The sequence below is a fragment of the Anolis carolinensis genome, unplaced genomic scaffold (genome assembly GCF_035594765.1).
Source record: "Anolis carolinensis isolate JA03-04 unplaced genomic scaffold, rAnoCar3.1.pri scaffold_11, whole genome shotgun sequence".
Classification (NCBI taxonomy): domain Eukaryota; kingdom Metazoa; phylum Chordata; class Lepidosauria; order Squamata; family Dactyloidae; genus Anolis; species Anolis carolinensis.
The window spans coordinates 1,970,988-1,992,565 of NW_026943822.1; the positions used below are offsets into that span (position 1 = coordinate 1,970,988).

The window sequence follows — 21,578 nt, forward strand, 5'->3', positions numbered from 1 at the left end:
TATACTCGAGTATATATGGTACTTTCAAAGTAAGGACCGCGCCATTAAACAGGAAATAAGACTTCCAAACAAGCAACAGCACATTTTGCAGATCTGGTTACCTGCGCTGGCCAAGGACATCCTGCGGTACTTCTCTTTGGTTGGGGTGCCTTCGTTGGCTCCGGCGGTGGCGATGGCGAAGGCGGAGGCTGCGGAAAGGGCGCTGCGGCTGCCGTCCAGCTCCCGGCAGGACGTCATGACCACCCCGTTGTTGTAGGCAAACAAGGGGAACTCTGTGGCAGGAGGAGAAAGTGGGCAGCAACGTCTGACCAAAGGGACGCACTCCTTCCCCATATGGCAAGATCAGAGCCCCCTAAATAAAGCCTTTCTTGGAAGGAAGGGCCCTTGGACAGCTTTGCAACAAAGCCTGCTGTTTCTTTGGGTGGGGATGCTGGTTGGTGTATTTTGGTGTATGTGTGAAATGTTGAATTAATGTTGAGTTTTGCAACTGTGTATTCCGGCATTCTTTCCAGCAGCACACAGTTTAATGGCAGGCCAGCTTGAGTGATAGCCTGCCTAGACAATAGGTCAAGCCTTCCGGTCTCAGAGGGCGGACAGGACGTTCGTCATTCTGCTATGGATTGTGGGAGTTGCCAGCAGAAGAGTTTTCACTGACGATGGGCAAAGAGAGAGGACGTGCTTTGCCTTTGCTTAGGGAAGCATGGGTCCTATGAGTGATGGACTTTGTAACTTGTATATACTTTGTATATAAATAAAGTCTTGGAACCGCTGCAATCAGCTGAATTACGACTGTGGTGTCATTTGTCGGTGCTGTTTAGCGGGATGTTCAAGCAGTCTGACGGAGGATGGATTGGTGAGAGGCCTGGCTCACCAATAAATCAGGGTGGATTCAGAGATGATTAACCCCCTGACAATGCTTTCACACTGGGGACACTCTTTGTCTAACAGTGGGCCCTCCAACCTTTGAAAATGTCCTTGCATTCAAGGGTTGGAGGGCCAACTGGTAGACAAAGAAGGCTGGAATCGCTGGGTTGCTGTGTTGTGATTTCTGTTCTGTATGGTCATGTTATATTTACTTATTTACAGTATTTATATTCCACCCTCCTTTCTCACCCTGAAGGGGATTCAGGGCAGATTGCAATGAACATATATATATATATATATGGCAAACATTCAATGCCATCAGACAAACAACATACAATATAGACACACACTGAGGCAATTTAACATTTCCAGCTTCATGAGGGTATGCTCGATTCCGGCCAGAGGGGGAGCTGTTGCTTCACCATCCACTAGTGACACCGAGTGCTGTACTTCCTCATTCCTTTCCGCGTGCTGCTGACAGTTTTATGGTGTTGTAAATTAGTTAAATTAGCCTCCCTCATAAAACGTGTCAGTGTGTTTGTTGTTAGAGTGTGAAATGTTACATCAATTGTTGCTGTTTGGATTGTGTCTATGTGCTCCGGCAAGTTTTCCAGCAGCACAGGAGTTAATTACATGCCAGCCCTGATTGATTGCCTGCAGGGCCAATGGGTCAAGACTTCTGTTTTCAACTGCGTGGGCGGAACATTCGTCATGAACTGTGGAATGTTGGGAGGTGCCTGCTAGCACTGATAACAGACTCCTTTTACTGAGGGGACATGCCATGCTATGCCCTTGCTGGGGAACATGAGTCCTGATAGTGATGGTGTTTAGTATTGTATATAGCAGGGGTCCTCAAACTTTTAAAGTGGAGGGCCGGTTCATGGTCCCTCAGATTGGTGAGGGGCCAAATTATCATTTGAAAAAAAAAATTCCTATGCACACTGCACATGTCTTATTTGTAGTGCAAAAAACCCCCCAACAACAATCATTTATTTATTTATTTTATTTGCTACATTTGTACTCCATCCTCTCTCACCCGAAGGGGACTCAGAGCAGCTTACAAGTTGTATGTATACAATATATTATATTATTAGCATAGCACAATATTAGCATTATATATTACTATATTGTACTATACCACTATACCATATTATTATTCATAATATTACATATTATATATGTGTATATATATATATAAGTGTGTGTGTGTGTGTGTGTATATATATATATATATATATAATATTATTATTATATTATACAATATTAACACACTGTATTATTATTATTAGCCGCCCTGAGTCCCCTACTGGGTGAGAAGGGCAGGGTAGAAATACTGTAATAAATAAATAAGCATTATATTGTATTACATTATAATATTATTATCAATATTACAGTATATTATATTATTACTATTGCACAAAATTAGTAAATGAATGAACAATACAATATTTGAAAATAAAAACAATTTTAACCAAGATAAACCTATCAGGATTTCAATGGGAAGTGTGGGCCTGCTTCTGCCCAATGAGATAGTCAAGTTAATTAGGATTGTTGTTGTTGTTGTTGTGTGTCTTCAAGTCATGTCAGACTTTGGGCGAGCCTATTTATTTATTTATTTATTTACAGCATTTATATTCCGCCCTTCTCACCCCGAAGGGGACTCAGGGCGGATCACATTACACATATAGGCAAACATTCAATGCCTTTTAACATAGGACAAAGACAAACAACATAGCTCCGAGCGGGCCTCGAACTTATGACCTCCTGTTCAGTGATTCATTGCAGTTAATTGCACTGGCTTGCTCTCCCATCTGCGCCACAGCCCCGGGCCTAAGTCTATAACTGAAGGCAGGGGCCAGGTAAATGACCTTGGAGGGCCGCATCCGGCCCCTGGGCCTTAGTTTGGGGACCCCTGGTATATAGTCTGTAAATAAAGGATAGTACCGCTGGGATCAGCAAATAATTTACAACTGAGCTGTCATTTGTCAATGCCACTTTGCCAATGCTTAAGTGGTCTGAGTGGTAGAGAGAAGGTGAGACCTGGCTCATCAATAAATCAGGACGACGATTTTTACCCTGATAAAGTGTACCTAAATTTCCTAGTTGACAGATGCAACTGTCTTTTGGGCTGATTACGTAAATAGCAAGTGGGGCTATTCAATGGTCGGGGGCTTAACCCGACCCAGGTTTCGAACTCATGGCCTCTCAGTCAGTAGTGATTTATTGCAGCTGGTTATGAGCCAGTTGTGCCACAGCCCAGCCACTACTGACCGAGAGCAGTATTTTCTAACATTTTGCCTGTAAAGAACACAGCCATACAGCCCAGAAACCACACAACAGGGCCACGTCCTCACCTGAGGAGCTCTTGCTCTTGACCGGTTTGGGAGTCGTGGGAGACTTGATCGGAGACGTCTCTGCATCCCCGTCGTCGCTCTGGTTGGGATCCCCGTCGGACTCTTCCTGGACGGACATCTCTGCGCCTGAACGGAAGAAAGAGGAAGCTTCACAAACACCGAGCGGAGGGAGATGGGGTGGTCCTGGGCCCCACTGTCCCCATTCCATGGCTTGGGACAATGTCCAACCATTCCCCATTCCCACCTCTTCCTTTGGTTTTCACTGACAGGAAGAAGAAGAAAAGAGGAGAATGAGAAGGGAAGGTAGGGAGGAAGAAAGGAACGAGAGAAGGTGAGAAGGAAAGGAGAAATAGAGGAGAAACACAACGATGGCAGTTTCCTCCAAAGGCTGTCCGATTGACAGCCAGCCAGAACTGTGACAAAATAGTCAAAAAATTAGGATTGTTGTTGTTGTGTGCCTTCAAGTCACCTTCAAGTCATTTCAGACTTAGGTCAACCCTAAGTTTAGGACAGAGGCCAGGTCAGTGACCTTGGAGGGTCTTAGTTTGGGGACCCCTGATCTAGACGGTCTCATAGAACCATAGGTAAGGAAAGTGACCTCCAAAAGCCATCTAGATGGCCTCATAAGGCTGTAGCTAAGCATTGGAGGCTTTGGTTTCAGTGGAATACTGTGTCCAATTTTGGGCACCGCAGATGAAGGGAGATATTGACAAGCTGGAAAGCGTCCAGAGGAGGGCGACTAAAATGATCAAAGGTCTGGAGAACAAGCCCTATGAGGAGCGGCTTAAAGAACTAGGCATGTTTAGCCTGCAAAAGAGAAGGCTGAGAGGAGACATGATAGCCATGTACAAATATGTGAGGGGAAGTCATAGGGAGGAGGGAGGGAGCTTGTTTTCTGCTGCTCTGCAGACTAGGACACAAGGGAACAAGGGCTTCAAACTACAGGAAAGGAGATTCCACCTGAACATCAGGAAGAACTTCCTCACTGGGAGAAGGGCTGTTCAGCAGTGGAACTCTCTGCCCCGGACTGTGGTGGAGGCTCCTTCCTTGGAGGCTTTTAAGCAGAGGCTGGATGGCCATCTGTCGGGGGTGCTTTGAATGCGATTTCCTGCTTCTTAGCGGGGGGTTGGACTAGATGGCCCATGAGGTCTCTTCCAACTCTACTATTCTATGATTCTATGATTCTATGAGAGTGATGAATGCTCTCTGGGTTTTGGTCTGATGGCCATCCATCTCCAATAGATTCAGCACCTTGGGGAGCTCTTCTGGAGCCCAGGCTGGCTGCCTGCTGACCGAGGTGCTGCCAGGTCCTTCAAGAAGGAACATACCCGACCTGCTGGTGGAGAGAAGGTCCTCAGGCCTCTCGGCCGCACCTTCCCCTTCGTCCGGCGGGGCCTTGCCGGAGTAGTTGCTGGTGGTGGTGGTGGTGACGGGGCTCCCGCTGCCGCCGCTGGAGACGTAGAGCTTGTTGATGTCGAGGCTGGTTTTGCTGAAGGGCGACATGGAGGAGGAGTACATGCTGGCGTAGCCGTTGGAGGAGCAGCTGAGGGCGGCCAGGTCCAGGGCCTTGCCCCCCGTGATGATGGGGATGTTCAGGGAGAGCTTCCTCCGGCGGCTCGGGGACGAGGACTTGGTCAGGGACAGCGGCGGCGGAGAGGAGAACTTCCGGTTGGCCCGCGGAGACTTGGGCGGCTCGCCGTAGAGGAGCTTGGTGTTCTGGCTGTTGGCAAACAGGAGCTCCAAGGACCTGGTGGGATGGGGAGCCAGGACGGCCTGTTTACCATAAGAACTGTTGGGGTGGGGACGTTGTTTCAAAGGCCATGTGGGATTCCACGTTGGCCGTACTGCACAACCCTTGTGTTGAGAGGCAACACTGCGCCTCCAAATGCATGCCCAAATGCAAGTTCATATTCTTCCAATTTTGTTACATTGTGCCACCATATTAAATTGTTTTTAAAAATTTTATAGGCAAAATTAGCTATAATTAGCTGGGGCTAACCGTGGGAGCTCAGCCCTCTCCCGGGATTCGACCCGCCAACCTTTCGGTCAGCAAGTTCAGCAGCTCAGGGGTTTAACCCTAACACGCTATGCCACTGGGAGCTCCAAAATAAATGTTTATATAATTTACAATAATATATAATCTATTGTATAGATTATAGAGACTCACTTATCCAACATAAGCGGGCCGTCAGAATGTTGGATAAGCGAATATGTTGGATAATAAGGAGGCATTAAGGAAAAGCCTATTAAACATCAAATTAGGTTATGATTTTACAAATGAAACACCAAAACATCATGTTATACAACAAATTTGACAGAAAAAGTAGTTCAAGACGCAGTAATGCTATGTAGTAATTACTATATTTACGAATTTAGCACCAAAATATCATGATGTATTGAAAATATTGACTACAAAAATGTGTTGGATAATCCAGAACGTTAGATAAGCGAGTGTTGGATAAGTGAGACTCTACTGTACATATAATGGGGCCCCTGGTGGCGCAGTGTGTTAAAGCGATGAGCTGCTGAACTTGCAGATCAAAAGGTTGCAGGTTCGAATTCAGGGAATAGAGTGAGCACCTGCTGTTAGCTCCAGCTTCTGCCAACCTAGCAGTTCGAAAACATACAAATGTGAGTAGATCAATAGGTACCGCTCTGGCGGAAAGGTAACGGCACTCCATGTAGTCATGCCTATGGCCACATGACCTTGGAGGTGTCTATGGACAATGCCGGCTCTTTGGCTTAGAAATGGAGATGAGCACCAACCCCCAGAGTCGGTCACGACTGGACTTAATGTCAGGGGAAATCTTTACCTTTACCTTATATACATATAATATTGATAATATTATATTGTAATACGACATAATACTAATTAATACAATACAATAATATCAATGATATATTATATATCACATGTAACATTACTAATAATATTACAATATATTGATATCGTACAATATAGTAATTTAATGCCAGTATTGTGCTATGCGAATAATATAATATTATATGTACATATAACTTGTAAGCTGCTCTGAGTCCCCTTTGGGGAGAAAAGGGCAGGATACAAATATAGTAAGTGAGTACTGTATATACTCAAATATAAGCCTAGTTTTTCAGCCCTTTTTAAAGCTCCCCTCAGCTTATACTTGAGTGAGGGTCCTGGCCGGCTTCTATTCAGGTCAGATTATACTTGAGTATATAGGTATTCAGAGTTGGACAGTCTTATCTTATTAAATTCTTATTATTATCTTAAATTACAGTTTTATATAAATATTCAAAAACATTTCACCTACTGATGCCTCAAATAATGCAATTTTATTAATACAGTAGAGTCTCACTTATCCAACATTCGCTTATCCAACATTCTGGATTATCCAACGCATTTTTGTAGTCAATGTTTTCAATACATCTTGGTATTTTGGTGCTAAATTCGTAAATACAGTAATTACTACGTAGCATTACTGCATATTGAACTACTTTTTCTGTCAAATTTGTTGTATAACATGATGTTTTGGTGCTTAATTTGTAAAATCATAACTTAATTTGATGTTTAATAGGCTTCTCCTTAATCTCTCCTTATTATCCAACATATTCGCTTATCCAACGTTCTGCCGGCCCATTTATGTTGGATAAGTGAGACTCTACTGTATCTATTTTATTTTTGAAATTGACCCGTAGCTGCTGCATTTCCCACCCTCGTCTTATACTCAAGTCAATATGTTTTCCCAGTTTTTGTGGTGAAGTTAGGTGCCTCGGCTTATATTCGGGTCGGCTTATACTTGAGTATATACGGTAATATTGTATGTACATATAACTTGTAAGCTCCTCTGAGTCCCCTTTGGGGTGAGAAGGGCAGGATATAAATATAGTAAGTACTAGCTATGCCCGGCCACGCGTTGCTGTGGCAAAGTGGTGGTGGTATTGGTTAAAAATTGTTGTGTAATTTTTATTTGACGCTATTTGCAATTTTTTTATTAATTTTATTGTAAGTTATATTTTTAATTATTATATTTTATTATTTTCTTGTATTATTTTTAGTTATTTTCTGTTATTATAGTATTTTATTGTATTAATTTTTTAGTGTTTTTTATTATTTTTTATTGGGTTGCTAGGAGACCAAGTTGGAGGAGCTGAGCCTTCTAACTGGCAGCAATTGGATAAAAGCAATTATTCCTCTCTCTCTAATTAGGACTTTATTTTTCTTTTCTTTTTGTTGTATCAACCTAGAGGCGTGGATAATGGGTTGTGTTGTCAAATTTCGAGGTTGGGGGGCCTTTAGTTTTGTTGTTTTGTGGGTCGCCGTGATGCCATCACTCTTTTATATATATAGAAGTAAGTAAGTAAGTAAGTAAATATTGTGCTTTTTAAAAAATATGACCAGAATGTGAGATTGTTAGCCACCTTGAGTGCCCACAGGGAGAAAGGCTGGGTATTAATAAAGTAAATCAATAAATGATAATAATTAATTTGTCAGACCAAGTGTTTAAGGATAAGAACAACAACAGCCTTGCCGTGCAAAACGGACCCTCCCCAAAGCCTCTCCCCATAGAGAAGGGACCACCAAAGGGTCACCTGGCCGGGATGGCGCTGATGGGCTTCTTGTAGATGGTGATGAGCTTGTCCAAGACGACCACCGCCGTGGTGAAGACCCGGTAGGAGTGGAGGAAGGTGTTGAGGAAATCGATGCTGAGGAAGCGCAGGTCGGTCAGCCTCTCCAGCAGCCGGTCCACACTCGCGTAGCGGATCTGCAGCACTTTGCAGGAGTTCATGGTCTTGCTGAAGCGGATGTCCACGTCGTCGCAGTACAGGCTGGTGTCCGACCTGGAAAGATGTCCAGGAAGAAAGGGAAACGATGCCATAGGACAATGATGGGCAACCTTTTGCGCTTGGTGTGTCAAAATTCACCAAAAAAAACCCTAGCATGACTTGAGTGGTGTGTCACTTCAAGAAAAAAAAAACATAATTCCCCAATATGTATAGTTTAAATTACAAAAAAATTGTAATACAGTAGAGCGGGGGACCCCAAACTAAGGCCCGGGGGCCGGATGCGGCCCTCCGAGGTCATTGACCTGGCCCCCGCCCTCAGTTTTATAATATAATATATTGTATATACATGTAATAATGATAATAATATTATAATGTAATACAATATAACACTAATAATAATACCATATAATAATATTAATTATATGTTATATATGACATATAATATTACAGTATAGTGGTATAGTTCAATATAGTAATATATAATGCTAATATTGTGCTATGCTAATAATATAATATATTGTATGTACATATAATTTGTAAGCCACTCTGAGTCCCCTTTGGGGTCAGAAGGGTGTGATACAAATGTAGTAAAGAAATGCAGTAAATAAATAAATAAATAAATTTTAGACTTAGGCTCGCCCAAAGTCTGAAATGACTTGAAGGCACACAACAGCAACAACAACAACAACAACCCTACTTAACTTGACTATCTCATTGGCCAGAAGCAGGCCCATACTCTCCATTGAAATCCTGATAAATGTATGTTGGTTAAAATTGTTTTTATTTTTAAATATTGTATTGTTCTTTCATTGTTCTTGTCCTTTTTGTTGTTGTTGCACTACAAATAAGACATATGCAGTGTGCATCGGAATTTGTTTGTATTTTTTTTCAAATGATAATCCGGCCCCTCAACAGTCAGAAGGATTGTGGACCGGCCCTCGGCTTAAAAAGTTTGGGGACCCCTGCAGTAGAGTCTCACTTATCCAAGCTAAACGGGCCGGCAGAAGCTTGGATAAGCGAATATCTTGGATAATAAGGAGGGATTAAGGGAAAGCCTATTAAACATCAAATTAGGTTATGATTTTACAAATTAAGCACCAAAACATCATGTTATACAACACATTTGACAGAAAAAGTAGTTCAATACACAATGATGCTATGTAGTAATTACTGTATTTCCCAAAATATCACGATATATTGAAAACATTGACTACAAAAATGGCTTGGATTATCCAGAGGCTTGGATATGCGAGGCTTGGATAAGTGAGACTCTACTGTATATAACTATTTAATAAATCATAAACTATTTATTACCACTATTTCCATGTACAACAATCTATGCTACCTCTTGCAGTTTCCACACTGATTTCTCTCTATTCTAGTTTCAATGTAGTCATGAATAATGAATAATATAATAATAATAGTAATACAGTAGAGTCTCACTTATCCAACACCCGCTTATCCAACGTTCTGGATTATCCAACGCATTTTTGTAGTCAATGCTTTCAATATATCATGATATTTTGGTGCTAAATTCATAAATACAGTAATTACTCTCAGAATTACTCTCACTAGATGTGAGGCAACATGTTAAGAGGAAGTGGAACAACTACGTTTTGAAAAAGAAAAGGAATGTCTTGCACTCTGCTCTCTGCTCTCTGCCTCTCTACACTCTGTCTGTATATATCGTCTTGAGAGTTTTCCATTTGTTAGTAAACCTTTTGTAAATAGCCAAACAGGCTTCAGCCTCTTTATTGGTGCCAGTGATTCTTCGTCGATCTTCCGCTGCATGTGTGTTTATCCAAACCGTGCGCTCTGACAATTACTACATAGCATTACTTTTTCAGCCAAATTTGTTGTCTAACACGATGTTTTGGTGCTTAATTTGTAAAATCATAACTTAATTTGATGTTTAATAGGCTTATCCTTAATCCCTCCTTATTATCCAACATATTTACTTATCCAACATTCTGCCGGCCCGTTTATGTTGGATAAGTGAGACTCTACTGTAATATGATAATATACTACAATAATAGAATAATAATAGAATGAGACTCTATATATCTATATATCTATATATGTGTGTGTGTGTGTGTGTAATGTGCATAATTCCCATGGAGTAAACAACAAAACCACTGGACCCAATCACACCAAATTTGGCCACAAAAGACATAGTCATCCAATCAATCTGCATGCGGCAGCGTGTCATCAAAAATGGTTAGGCGTGTCAGTGCTGACACACGTGTCGTAGGTTGCCCATCACTGCCATAGGACAAAACCTCTCTGCAGCCTATGTCTGCCACTTAAACCGGGTACCGTAACTACGGACTGATGGAGAGATGGTCAACGTCAAGGGGATGGATTGCCAGGCCCTGCCTTTCTACCAGACCCATGCCAGCTCTCAACACAGATTAAAACAAAATACAGCTTCGTTCCAAAAAGAATGGAGCTCAGTGATCCATTAAGATGGAAGCCTATGTAGAGTTGGCATTAAAAATGAAAAGCAAAGATACAGAATGGAGGAAAAATAAAAGATCTTAAGAGTCCTCGTGGACAACAAGTTAAACATGAGCCTACAATGTGATGCGGCAGCTGAAAAAGCCAATGGGATTTTGGCCTGTGTAAATAGGAGTCCAGTACCTAGATCCAGGGAAGTTATGCTCCCTTCTCTCTATTCTGCCTTGGTCAGACCACTTTACCTGGAATCACATTGTTTCCAATTCTGGGCACCACAACTTAAGGGAGATGTTGACTCTAAGCTAGAATGTGTCCAGAGGAGGGCGACTCAAAGGATCAAGGGTCTGGAAATTTCCAAAAATTGCTCTATGGCTTGTTACCATTTGAGTTAGGGGACTCCAGGAAACAAATGTTGTGTGTTTTCTGGGCTGTATGTTCCAGAAGCATTCTCTCCTGACGTTTTGCCCACATCTATGGCAGGCCTCCAACAGACAAGAGTGGGCCGGGCTGTGGCGCAGGCTGGTTAGCAGCCAGCTGCAATAAATCACTCTGACCAAGAGGTCATGAGTTCAAGGCTAACCCCTGTCGGGCAATTAAAAATAAAAAATAGCCCCTGCTTGCTGCTGACCTAGCAACCCGAAAGATAGTTGCATCTATCAAGCAGGAAATTTAACCCCTGTCGGGCAAATAAATAAATCCTGCACCTTCCAGAGATATATAAACCTTCCTTGCCTAGTTTTTTCCAATATACCTCATGACCTCTGAGGATGCCTTCCATAGATGTAGGCAAAACATCAGGAGAGAATGCTTCTCGAACGTGGCCATACAGCCCGGAAAACACACAACAACCCTGTGATTCGGGCCATGAAAGCCTTCGCTATTAAAAACTGCTATTAAAAACCTCCCCATTCCCTGCACGGCACTCACTTGATCATTTGGGGAACGGTGACTTTGGAGTTCTCCTCAAAGGCATTCATCATCAGGCCGTTGCACCGGATATTGTCTATGCACTGCAAGGAAGAGGGAGGGAAGCAGAGAACAGCACAGTTGTGTGACTGAACGAACATCTAAACATGCAATTCAAGTACAACTGTCTGCCTAAACATGGAACTGCCTGTCCAGTAGAAGCGTGTGAAGTGGCTGAAATCCAATTGGTAATTCGTTTCGGAGATCTGGATGGCCTCCCACTTCTTTTCGTAAAGATTTCGGGGGTGGGGGGGCATTTTGTTTCGTAATCTGAATCTCCAAAAGTTTGTCATTTGTTCCATTAGTGGCAATGGGGTAAAAATTGAGGCTCGTTCTCCATCATTTTATGGCTACCAGAATGAAACTTGGCACAGTTGTAGGCAACATTTACGACTTTAAGATTGCCAAGTTTCAGGACGTTTTGGTCATCCACTAATTTTAAGGACATGTTTAAAGTTTTTACAAATAATGTTTTTTTAAAAAAATATATAATTTTATTGAGAAGTTTCTTGTATACACAGCTAGACAAATGACAAAGGGGTGGGTTTTGGAAAAGGGGGGGAATGGGTGTGGGGGGAGGAAGTGCAGCTGATTGGGGGTGTGTGAAGGGAAGACACACTCGACTGTAGGCCCCGCTTGCCAGGCTTACGGGTACCGAGTGTTTGGTGCTTGACTGTAGGCCCTGTGAGCCAGGCCTACGAGCCATCGAGCACTTGGCTGTAGGCCCTGTCCGCCGAGCGCTTGATGCTCAGGGCTTACAGCCGAGTGCTCAATGCTTGTAGGTCTGGTTCACAGGGCCTACAGTCAAGCGACAAGCGCTCGACTGTAGGCCTTTTCTGCCAGGCTTACGTGTACCGAGTGCTCGGTGCTTGACTGTAGGCCCTGCGTGTCAGGCCTACGAGCCATCGAGTGCTTGGCTGTAGGCCCTGTCCGCCAAGTGCTTGATGCTCAACAGGGCTTACAGCCAAGTGCTCAATGCTTGTAGGTCTGGTTCATAGGACCTACAGTCGAGCGTCGACTGTAGGTCCTGCCTGCCGGGCTTACGAGTACCAAGTGCTCGGTGCTTGACTGTAGGCCCTGCGAGTCAGGCTTACAAGCCATCGAGCGCTTGGCTGTAGGCCCTGTCCGCCAAATGCTTGATGCTCAACAGGGCTTACAGCCAAGTGCTCAATGCTTGTAGGTCTGGTTCATAGGGCCTACAGTCGAGCGTCGAGCGCTCAACTGTAGGCCTTGCCTGCCGGGCTTATGAGTACCGAGTGCTCGGTGCTTGACTGTAGGCCCTGCGAGTCAGGCCTACAAGCCATTGAGCGCTTGGCTGTAGGCCTTGTCCGCCAAATGCTTGATGCTCAACAGGGCTTACAGCCGAGTGCTCAATGCTTGTAGGTCTGGTTCACAGGGCCTACAGTTGAGCGTCAAGCACCCTGGTTGTCAGGGCGAAATGGAAATAGGGCCATATGAATGGCACAAATAGAAACGGGTAGTGATTCCATACAAATGCATGAGACTATTCTGTAGCCTTGACCCAAATGCAGTTGTTGTGTATTGCATGAGGCACCAAGAGCGTTATTGCGCGCTTCCACTGCTGCTATCTCTTTGGAAATATCACCCCCAGTCTTTGGCGGGGCCTTTGGGTCCTCCCTTTGGGGCCGAAGCCCTCTTCTCACCTGGCTGATGTCACTGGTCCAAGCGGCCTTTTCTTGCCTGGAGGAGGCCACTAGGATCAAGGTGTAGGAAGGGCCGTCTTTTGGTTCCACCACAATCTTGAAGTCGAGGTGGTCGATATCTTGACCAGATCCTTTTGCTGCACAACAGATGGAAAGACAGGTGGGTTGGCAAGGGGATTGGCAGCCGGCGGTAAGGGTCGGAAGGGACGGGAAAGGCTACGTGCCACACCAGATTTCATTCTCTAACAATTATTAAAAAATGTATTATTCCAGCCAGCTGGGTTCTGGGTTGCGTACCATCCTCGTCCGTGCTTTCTGTGTCTTCGACCAGCGTGCAGTCGATGAGGGAAGTCACGCCGTTCTGGAAGAAAGCAAAGAGGATGCTTGAAAGATGCTGGTGTGCACACCATTTGCACATCCATGTGCATGCGTGTGTGTCTTCGCTGACCCTGTCCTCCCTCCCTGGAGAGTATTGAGATTCAACCAGGCCCTACATGAGAAAGCAGCCCTCCTGATGGGATATGGACGGAGCAATAGATAGGGTTTAGAAGGTTTGGTAGGAAGCAAAAGGCAAAAGATGCATGCAGGGCCAGGCTGTGGCGCAGCTGGCTAGTAACCAGCTGCTATAAATCACTACTGACCGAGAGGTCATGAGTTCGAAGCCCGGGTCAAGTTAAGCCTCCGACCATAAAAAAAAAAAAAATAGCCCCGGCTTGCTGTTGACCTAGCAGCCCCGAAAGACAGTTGCATCTGTCAAGTAGGGAAAATTTAGGTACGCTTTATGCGGGAGGCTAATTTAACTAATCTACAACACCATAAAACTGCTCACGAGGAAAAGAATGAGGAAGAACATCCACCAATGGACAGTGAAGCAACAGCTCCCCCTGTGGCCGGAATCGTGAAGCTGGAAAGATGTTAAAAATGCCTCTGTGTCTGTCTAAAACTGAATGTTGTTTGTCTGTTGGCATTGAATGTTTGCCATATATGTGTTCATTGTAATCCGCCCTGAGTCCCCTTCGGGGTGAGAAAGAAGGGCGGAATATAAATACTGTAAATAAATAAATAAATAAATAAATACGATCCAAAGAGAAACCAGAGTATTATTCTGTCTGTAAGTAAAAAGTTGGGCAAACGAATAAACTATGCAGAATTTAATCAATTGGCTGGCCTCCTGAGAAAGAATATCTGCACCACGATAAAGGTTCAAAGCATAGAACACAATGTGTATATTAGAGCATCATATACATAATAATGTTAACAATAATACAAATAATATTACAACTGATGACCAAATTCAGTCAGCTGTAGTGGTACACAGTCGTAACTTACAGAGTATAAAGATTTATAGACTGCAATCACCCTGATTTAAATGCTACACAGAGCAGTTTTCAGTATAAAACATATATCAAACATATATCAACCAGACTCCAACTAAAATTTGTTAGCGACACAATATGTTAACATTCATTCTCTCCAAAATGGTATGAAATATGCTGTGAAACTAAATATATCAGTGTACAAATCAATTGGCTCAAACCTGGCTTGGAGTCAAAACAAATCAAAGTTTCTGAAGTCTTGGAGCAATTCTATAGCAACTCTCCTTAGAAAGAAAACAATACAATGTTTTCAAAACAACGGGGAGCCGTTCGCAGAATGTATGGGTAGAATATTTAAAGTCTGGTCCATAATGGTGTTAAGTGACTAAAAGGAAAAGCAAGATGGTGAAAAATGTTACGCAGTCACCTTGGCTGATTTTTGGCGCCTGGCTGTAGGCCCTGGCTGGCAGGCCTACAGCCCAGCGCCGGGTGCTCAACACTCGCAGGCCTGGCTCACAGGGCCTACAGTTGAATGTTGAGTGCTTGGCTGTAGGCCCTGCCTACTGGGCCTATGAGTGTCTTCATGTGGTATAAGACAGACATTGGTGTTGGAAAAATGTCATCCTGTACTGCTTAAATCTCTATGGTTAGATAGCAAGCCTAGAAAAGAGTTAGGGACACCTTCCCCAGTTCCATGCATGCTTTGATTAGGCTTTACTATTGTTTCCTCCCTCCTGTCCTGTTTAGGTCAACCCACCCCTTTGATGCTTTAGAAATGTGATCTCTCCTAGGGCTTTGACGTAACTTCCCCAATTGGGCCTTTGGAATGTTTATGGCCCTAGAGAAGAAGCGACCCATGAGGCTGGTCGCCATTCCATCTTCCTGCTTTGTTCCAGAGAGAGGACGCACTTTGTCCTCTCTACTAGCCAAGATGTAGCTATCTATACCTTTGTTATTTTGATCCATCTATGTGTATTAGAACAGGATAGATTAGCTAGTTAGCTCCAAACCTTTTCTATCCATCAATGGATTTCTTTTTACCTCAATAAATGCTTTTAAACTTTAAAGCTAACTTTGCGTTCCTTCCTTGAGGCCTTCCAAAACTCACACTGCGTAAGTCTCACCGCTGAATTTTACTCTGCTATTTTAATGGGAATTTACCTCATAAAGGAGGTGATTAGAACTTAGCGGCTCATCAATTCCCAACAATTGGCAGCTCTGCAGTCCCTTTATTCCACAAAGGACAACACTTTCTCGAGCCAGGGATCGCATCCTGGCGATGGACCAGAAAAGTCCTCAGGTTAAGATTTCAAATGTTTGATGCAAGTCTCCAAAGTATCATGGCAGAGCATTTGGGCAGTCAAATTGGAATGTATGGATGAAAAGAGAGCCAGCATGTCATGATGGTTCAAATATTGCAGTAGGACACTGGGAAATCATGATTTGGGGCTCTCTTTGTCCATTGGATGCCCCACCTCCGGCTCAGAGGAAGGCAAACCTTGCAATGGAAATTGCACTATAGGTGTGCTAAGTGGAAACAAGGCCTACAACAATGTACTGTGAAGATATGCTTCACAAATATGATTCTGAACAGGCTTCCCTGCGTGCCAGCTTTCTATCCACTCTGTGGAGCTCTCTGCTCAGCTTTGCAGCATAAAAACATCTAAGACTTCTATCGGTAGAGGATCGGAAGCCACCATGATAGTGGAGTGTGTGTGTTGCTGTTTGGCTCACCTTGGTCAGGTGCAGCTTTCCGCCGGAGCCTCGTGTGCAGATGATCAGGTGCTTGGAGAAGAGGAAGCACTGCCGCTCGCCCTCCTTGCGCAGCGAGAGGGAGCCCAGGCGCCCGCGGGTGATCTTCCCCTTCTCGGACATCGGCACTTGGATCAGGGAGCCTGGAAGGAGAAGGAAGGGAGGCCGGCGGAGCCAGCAGGATGGGTTCATTTAGAGCAGTGATTCCCAAAGTGGGTGCTACCGCCCCCTGGTGGGCATTGCAGTAATCCAGGGGGATGGTGATGGCACCTATTAGGACACGGGGGTGGGGCCAGGGGTGTGGCTTCTTCCCAAGAGGTCAAGACAGGGCTGAGCATCTATACCTCTCCTGAGACACTTGTTGGGACACAGAGGGCGGAGCTAGGGAAGGGGGCGGGGCCTCCTTCCAAGAGAATGAGACAGGGCTGAGCCTCTATACCCCTCCTGAGAGGCCTATTAGGACTAAAGGGCGGGGCTGGGGTGGGGGCGGGGCCTCTTCCCAAGAGCCCGAGACAGGGCTGAGAATCTATACCTCTCCTGAGGTGCTTGTTGGGACACAGAGGGTGGAGCTAGGGAAGGGGGCGGGGTCTTTTCCCAAGAGATTGAGACAGGGCTGAGCCTCTATACCTCTCCTGAGAGGCCTATTAGGACTAAAGGGCGGGGCTGGGGTGGGGGCGGGGCCTCTTCCCATGTGCCCGAGACAAGGCTGAGAATCTATACCTCTCCTGAGGCGCTTGTTGGGACACAGAGGGCGGAGCTAGGGAAGGGGGCGGGGTCTCTTCCCAAGAGACTGAGACAGGGCTGAGCCTCTATACCTCTCCTGAGAGGCCTTTTAGGACTAAAGGGTGGGGCTAGGGAAGGGGGCGGGGCCTCCTTCCAAGAGCCCGAGACAGGGCTGAGCCTCTATACCTCCCCTGAGGCGCTTGTTAGAACACGGGGGCGGGGCATAGAGGTTCAGCCCCGTCAGGCACTTGGGAAGAGGCCCCGCCCCCTCCTCTAGCCCCACCCCCTGTGTCCTGGGATAGAAGCTCAGCCCTGCCTCAGAGCTCGTAACTCCGCCCATCCCAGTCCTGGCTGCCCATTTGTGGCAGCAGACACACCTGCCGCAGACCAGGACTGCCATCTGTTGAGGAGTTACGAAGGTGGAGGCATTACTTTTCATTCAACCCTAGTATTTTCCACTTCAAGGCCCTCTCTTTCTATTTTCTGCCCTCCTTCATCCTTACAGGTCATCAAGTCCTTTTGAACTTTCTCCTTTGACTATCTCTTTCTCAGGTCCTCTCAGCTCCCCCCCCCTTTACTGTCTAAACTGGTCAACTCCTTCTGAAAGTGCCACGGATGTGGGCTACCTTGTCTCACAAATGTCTGGCTGGTGTCCAGAAGGATTTCACAGCCTTCGATAATCATCCGCTCGATGGCCAGGTTCTTCCGGATGTTTTCAGTCTCACTCACTTCATCGTGCATGATCCTGCGGGAGGAGGAAAGGGTCACCCAACCCCACATCGCGACAGTGGCTGCACTGCATATTGCTAACGGATGGCCCAGTCCTACCCAGTAAGACGTCCCAGCATTTTGCAGCATTGAGCCAAAGAAAGAGCAGGCCCTTGAATGTAATATAAGGGCTGAATACTGTTGAGCTTTTTATAAAACAGGATACCAATTAAGAAATGACATTTCTTAATTGGGGCTGGGCTGTGGCACAGGCTGGTTAGCAGCCAGCTGCAATAAATCACTCTGTCCAAGAGGTCATGAGTTCGAGGCCAGCCCGTGTCAGGGTGAGCACCTGACAATTAAAATAATAATAAAATATATAGCCCCTGCTGGTTATTGACCTAAGCAACCCAAAAGATAGTTGCATCTATCAAGTAGGAAATTTAGGTACCACTTATATGTGGGGAGGCTAATTTACGACACCATAAAAATCACCCAGCCACTGTTGGAATGAGGAAGTTGCTGTCGCAGTGGATGATGAAGCAGCTGCTCCCCCTGTGACCGGAATCAAGCACAGCTTCAGGAAGCTGGAAGCTGGAGAAGGTTTAAATTGCCTCTGCGTCTGTCTCTGTCTCTGTTCTATGTGTATAAGGCATTGAATGTTTGCCTTATATGTGTACAATGTGATCTGCCCTGAGAAGGGCGGAATATAAATACTGCAAATAAATAAATAAATAAATAAATTTATAACCCAGGAACAAAAATAGTGTTACATGGTGTTATTGGTTGGTCTGCACCATCAAGCGAACACTAGCAAACCTTTCTGGACAGAGAGGCTCTTTTAATGTTACGTGTGCCGAGATTTGGGTTCCAAAGGCCGTCCTGGGCAGGTCTAGAAGATCTGACAGCTCCAGCTAAGAAACTGGAGGTCTACACGACCATTTGCCCCCCCCCCCCCCCCAGACCCACCTGGAGAGCTCTTCCAGCTTGGACTTGGCGTAATCCAGGCTGTTCCTCTCAACGTGTTCGTGGGGCGTGTGGGCCAGGAGCTCGTGCAGCGTCAAGATGTACCTGGGAATCTGGGCCGCAAGAGACACAACACAAAGGGGCAACCTTGGTGCCAGGCACGCTTGCCGCAACAGACAAGCCCATAAAGGCTAGTAAACCATCAAAAGCACCCGCTGGCATCTTCTGCCAGCTATTATTTCATTCCTGCAGGCATACTTCAGCTCAGAGGTGTCCAAACGTTGGCCCTCCGGGTGTTTTGGATTTCAACTCCCAGAAGCTGCTGTCATGATCTCCAATCTTTGACATCTCCGATCGGCTGACAAAGAACAGATGCCAGCCATAAAACGGGCCAGCCATAAAACCTCAATTACCCTCTGGTATGTGAGAGCCCCTATATGAATGGGCCAAGGAGAAGGTTCTGGTATTCTGTACAATAAACCCTGTTGGAATCTACCAGCATGTGTCTTGGTGCTTTTTCTGGTTCCAGGAAATCAGTGGGATAAAGGATGAGGAGGAAAAGGGGAAGTTGGGGTGCAAAAAGGACTTTGTAAAAAGGAGCATCACTCTCAGAGGTTTGTTAACGGAGGTATGTCTCTATTTCACTACTCTGACTTTCACTGTTTCCAGTTTACAACAGCGAATAAACACACACACACAGACACACCTGCCCCGTGTCAGCCAACCTCCCCATCCCAATGGCCACCAGCCACTCTCACCTGGAACATGGGGTATGTCAGGAAGGTCTCCAGCGTCCGCTCCTCGCAGTCGGGCTTGGCCTCGTAGTGCTTCAAGAGCTTGTCGAAGTCCCGGTTCTGCTTGCAGTGGGCCAGGATCTGGAGGCTGTACTGGTGGTTCCGGACAAACTCCTGGTAGATGTTCAGCATCGGCAGCAGGATGTCAAAGAGGTCGGCTGTGAGCAGGAAAGCAACGGTGAGGCTCCTTGGGTTACGGGACAGGCAGGAGCCATGGCCAGTGAGTGGGGGCATTTTCAGCAGGCGAAGGCACAAAAAGGGGAGTGGGACAACATTTTGTTTCATAGAATCATAGAATAATAAAGTTGGGAGTACATTAGCAATGTTGGGACTCACGGCTGCGTCCCTCTTTTCCCAAGTGGCCCAAAAACCTTTAGAGTCCTTTTATCCAGACGCTAGAAGCAAGGAGATCGTTCAACGGGTTTATTTGGCCAAATCTTCCTGCCAGCACACGGTGTCCTTTCAGGAAGAACTTCCCGAATGTAAGAAAAGCTATCCAGCAGTGGAACTCTCTGCCTCAGAATCCTGTGGAAGCTCCTTCCTTACAGGCTTTTAAGTAGGATGGCCATCTGCCAGGGGTGCTTTGATGGGGCTTTTCCTGCATGGCAGACAGTTGGACTAGATGGCCCTGTGGTCTCTTCGAACTCTGTGATTCTATGGAAGAGACCACATTGCCATGGAAAACTATATGATGTATGGCTTGAATGGAATAGTATGAAAGATGAATGAATGAGAGCTAATAATTTTGAAGACACCATTCTAAAATACGGAGGCCTGGAAAACACCTACACTCAGGAACTGTCATTAAAAGTTGCTGAACTGTGGCAATGATATATTGTACTATATCATTATATGGTATTATTATTATTATTATTTGTGTCAGGAGCAACCTGAGTTGCTTCTGGAGTGAGAGAATTGGCCGTCTGCAAGGACGTTGCCCAGGGGACGCCCGGATGTTTTTGATGTTTTACCATCCTTGTAGGAGGCTTCTCTCATGTCCCCACATGGAGCTGGAGCTGATAGAGGGAGCTCATCCGTGCTCTCCCCAGGTGGGATCGAACCTGGCAGCTTGCAGATCAGCAACCCAACATTTAAGTCACAAGACTTTTATCCTGTAGGCCACCGGAGGCTCCGGTAATATTATTAGTAATATTACATTTAATATAATATATAATTAATATTGTACTATGCTTTTGACACAAAATAAATAAATAAATATAATTAATATTATTATATTGTATTATTATTAGTATAATGTTGCTCCTGACACAAAAAAGTATAATATTGTATTACCTTATAATATTATTATCATCAATATTATAAGTATATATAATATATTTATAAATTATGGTATATTATCTATATAGGAATATAAAATTAGCATAGCATGTTGCTATGGCATAGGAGACAAGATCGAACTATTTTCCTGGCTCTCAGGTTGGTATGATGTCTATGTTGTGTTTGTATTGTCTGTTCTTGATAAGGCCAACTGGCTAATCAATATATTGTTGTTGTTGTTGTGTAAAAATGTAAAATTTCAAATACACCCTCTCACACTGAAATTGCCATAAAAAGAACCTTTGTTAGAAAAGTATTCATGTCAACACAAGCCATCTAGTCCAACCCCTGCCAAGCAGGAAAAGCACCATCAAAGCACCCCTGACAGATGGCCATCCAGCCTCTGTTGAAAGTTTCCATCGGAGGACTGTTCTGATGGGATTCCTGTTTAATCAAGGAAAGTACGTATTGTGAGACTGAAAGGAGGGACACTCACCCAACACCAAGGTGGGCCAGCTGGAGATGCGTGCTTTCAGGCCCTGGTAGAAGATCTGGTGCAAAAACATGATGGTTTCGCTGCAAAAGAAACCAACAAAGCCAATTGGAAAGACACTGGAGAACATTCAGAGGTCTCATTCCCTTTTAGGGCTCCGTTTTGTCATGACGTCACATTTACCTACCTTTTCCTTGGAAACAAGGTACAGTAGAGTCTCACTTATCCAACATAAACAGGCCGGCAGAACGTTGGACAAGCGAAAATGTTGGATAATAAGGAGGCATTAAGGAAAACCTATTAAGTGTCAAATTACTGTATATACAGTAGAGTCTCACTTATCCAAGCTAAACAGGCCGGCAGAACCTTGGATAAGCGAATATCTTGGAAAATAAAGCGGGATTAAGGAAAAGCCTATTAAACATCAAATTAGGTTATGATTTTACAAATTAAGCACCAAAACATCATGTTTTACA

General features: G+C 44.9%; 1 protein-coding gene across 1 annotated transcript in view; it reads right to left on the bottom strand.

The window, feature by feature from the left end:
* Window positions 1–21,578, bottom strand: part of rasgrf1 (Ras protein specific guanine nucleotide releasing factor 1) — a 58,922-nt gene that overhangs the window by 18,228 nt on the left and 19,116 nt on the right. The window contains exons 6-17 of the mRNA XM_062962971.1: window positions 21,106–21,185; window positions 19,296–19,489; window positions 18,541–18,650; window positions 17,490–17,608; window positions 16,123–16,283; window positions 13,370–13,433; window positions 13,073–13,209; window positions 11,370–11,452; window positions 7,791–8,039; window positions 4,547–4,965; window positions 3,219–3,344; window positions 102–272 (exon numbers count right to left, since the gene is read on the bottom strand). Of these exons, the coding sequence (XP_062819041.1) occupies window positions 102–272; window positions 3,219–3,344; window positions 4,547–4,965; window positions 7,791–8,039; window positions 11,370–11,452; window positions 13,073–13,209; window positions 13,370–13,433; window positions 16,123–16,283; window positions 17,490–17,608; window positions 18,541–18,650; window positions 19,296–19,489; window positions 21,106–21,185 (1,913 nt within the window). The remainder of the gene's footprint in view (window positions 1–101; window positions 273–3,218; window positions 3,345–4,546; window positions 4,966–7,790; window positions 8,040–11,369; window positions 11,453–13,072; window positions 13,210–13,369; window positions 13,434–16,122; window positions 16,284–17,489; window positions 17,609–18,540; window positions 18,651–19,295; window positions 19,490–21,105; window positions 21,186–21,578) is intronic.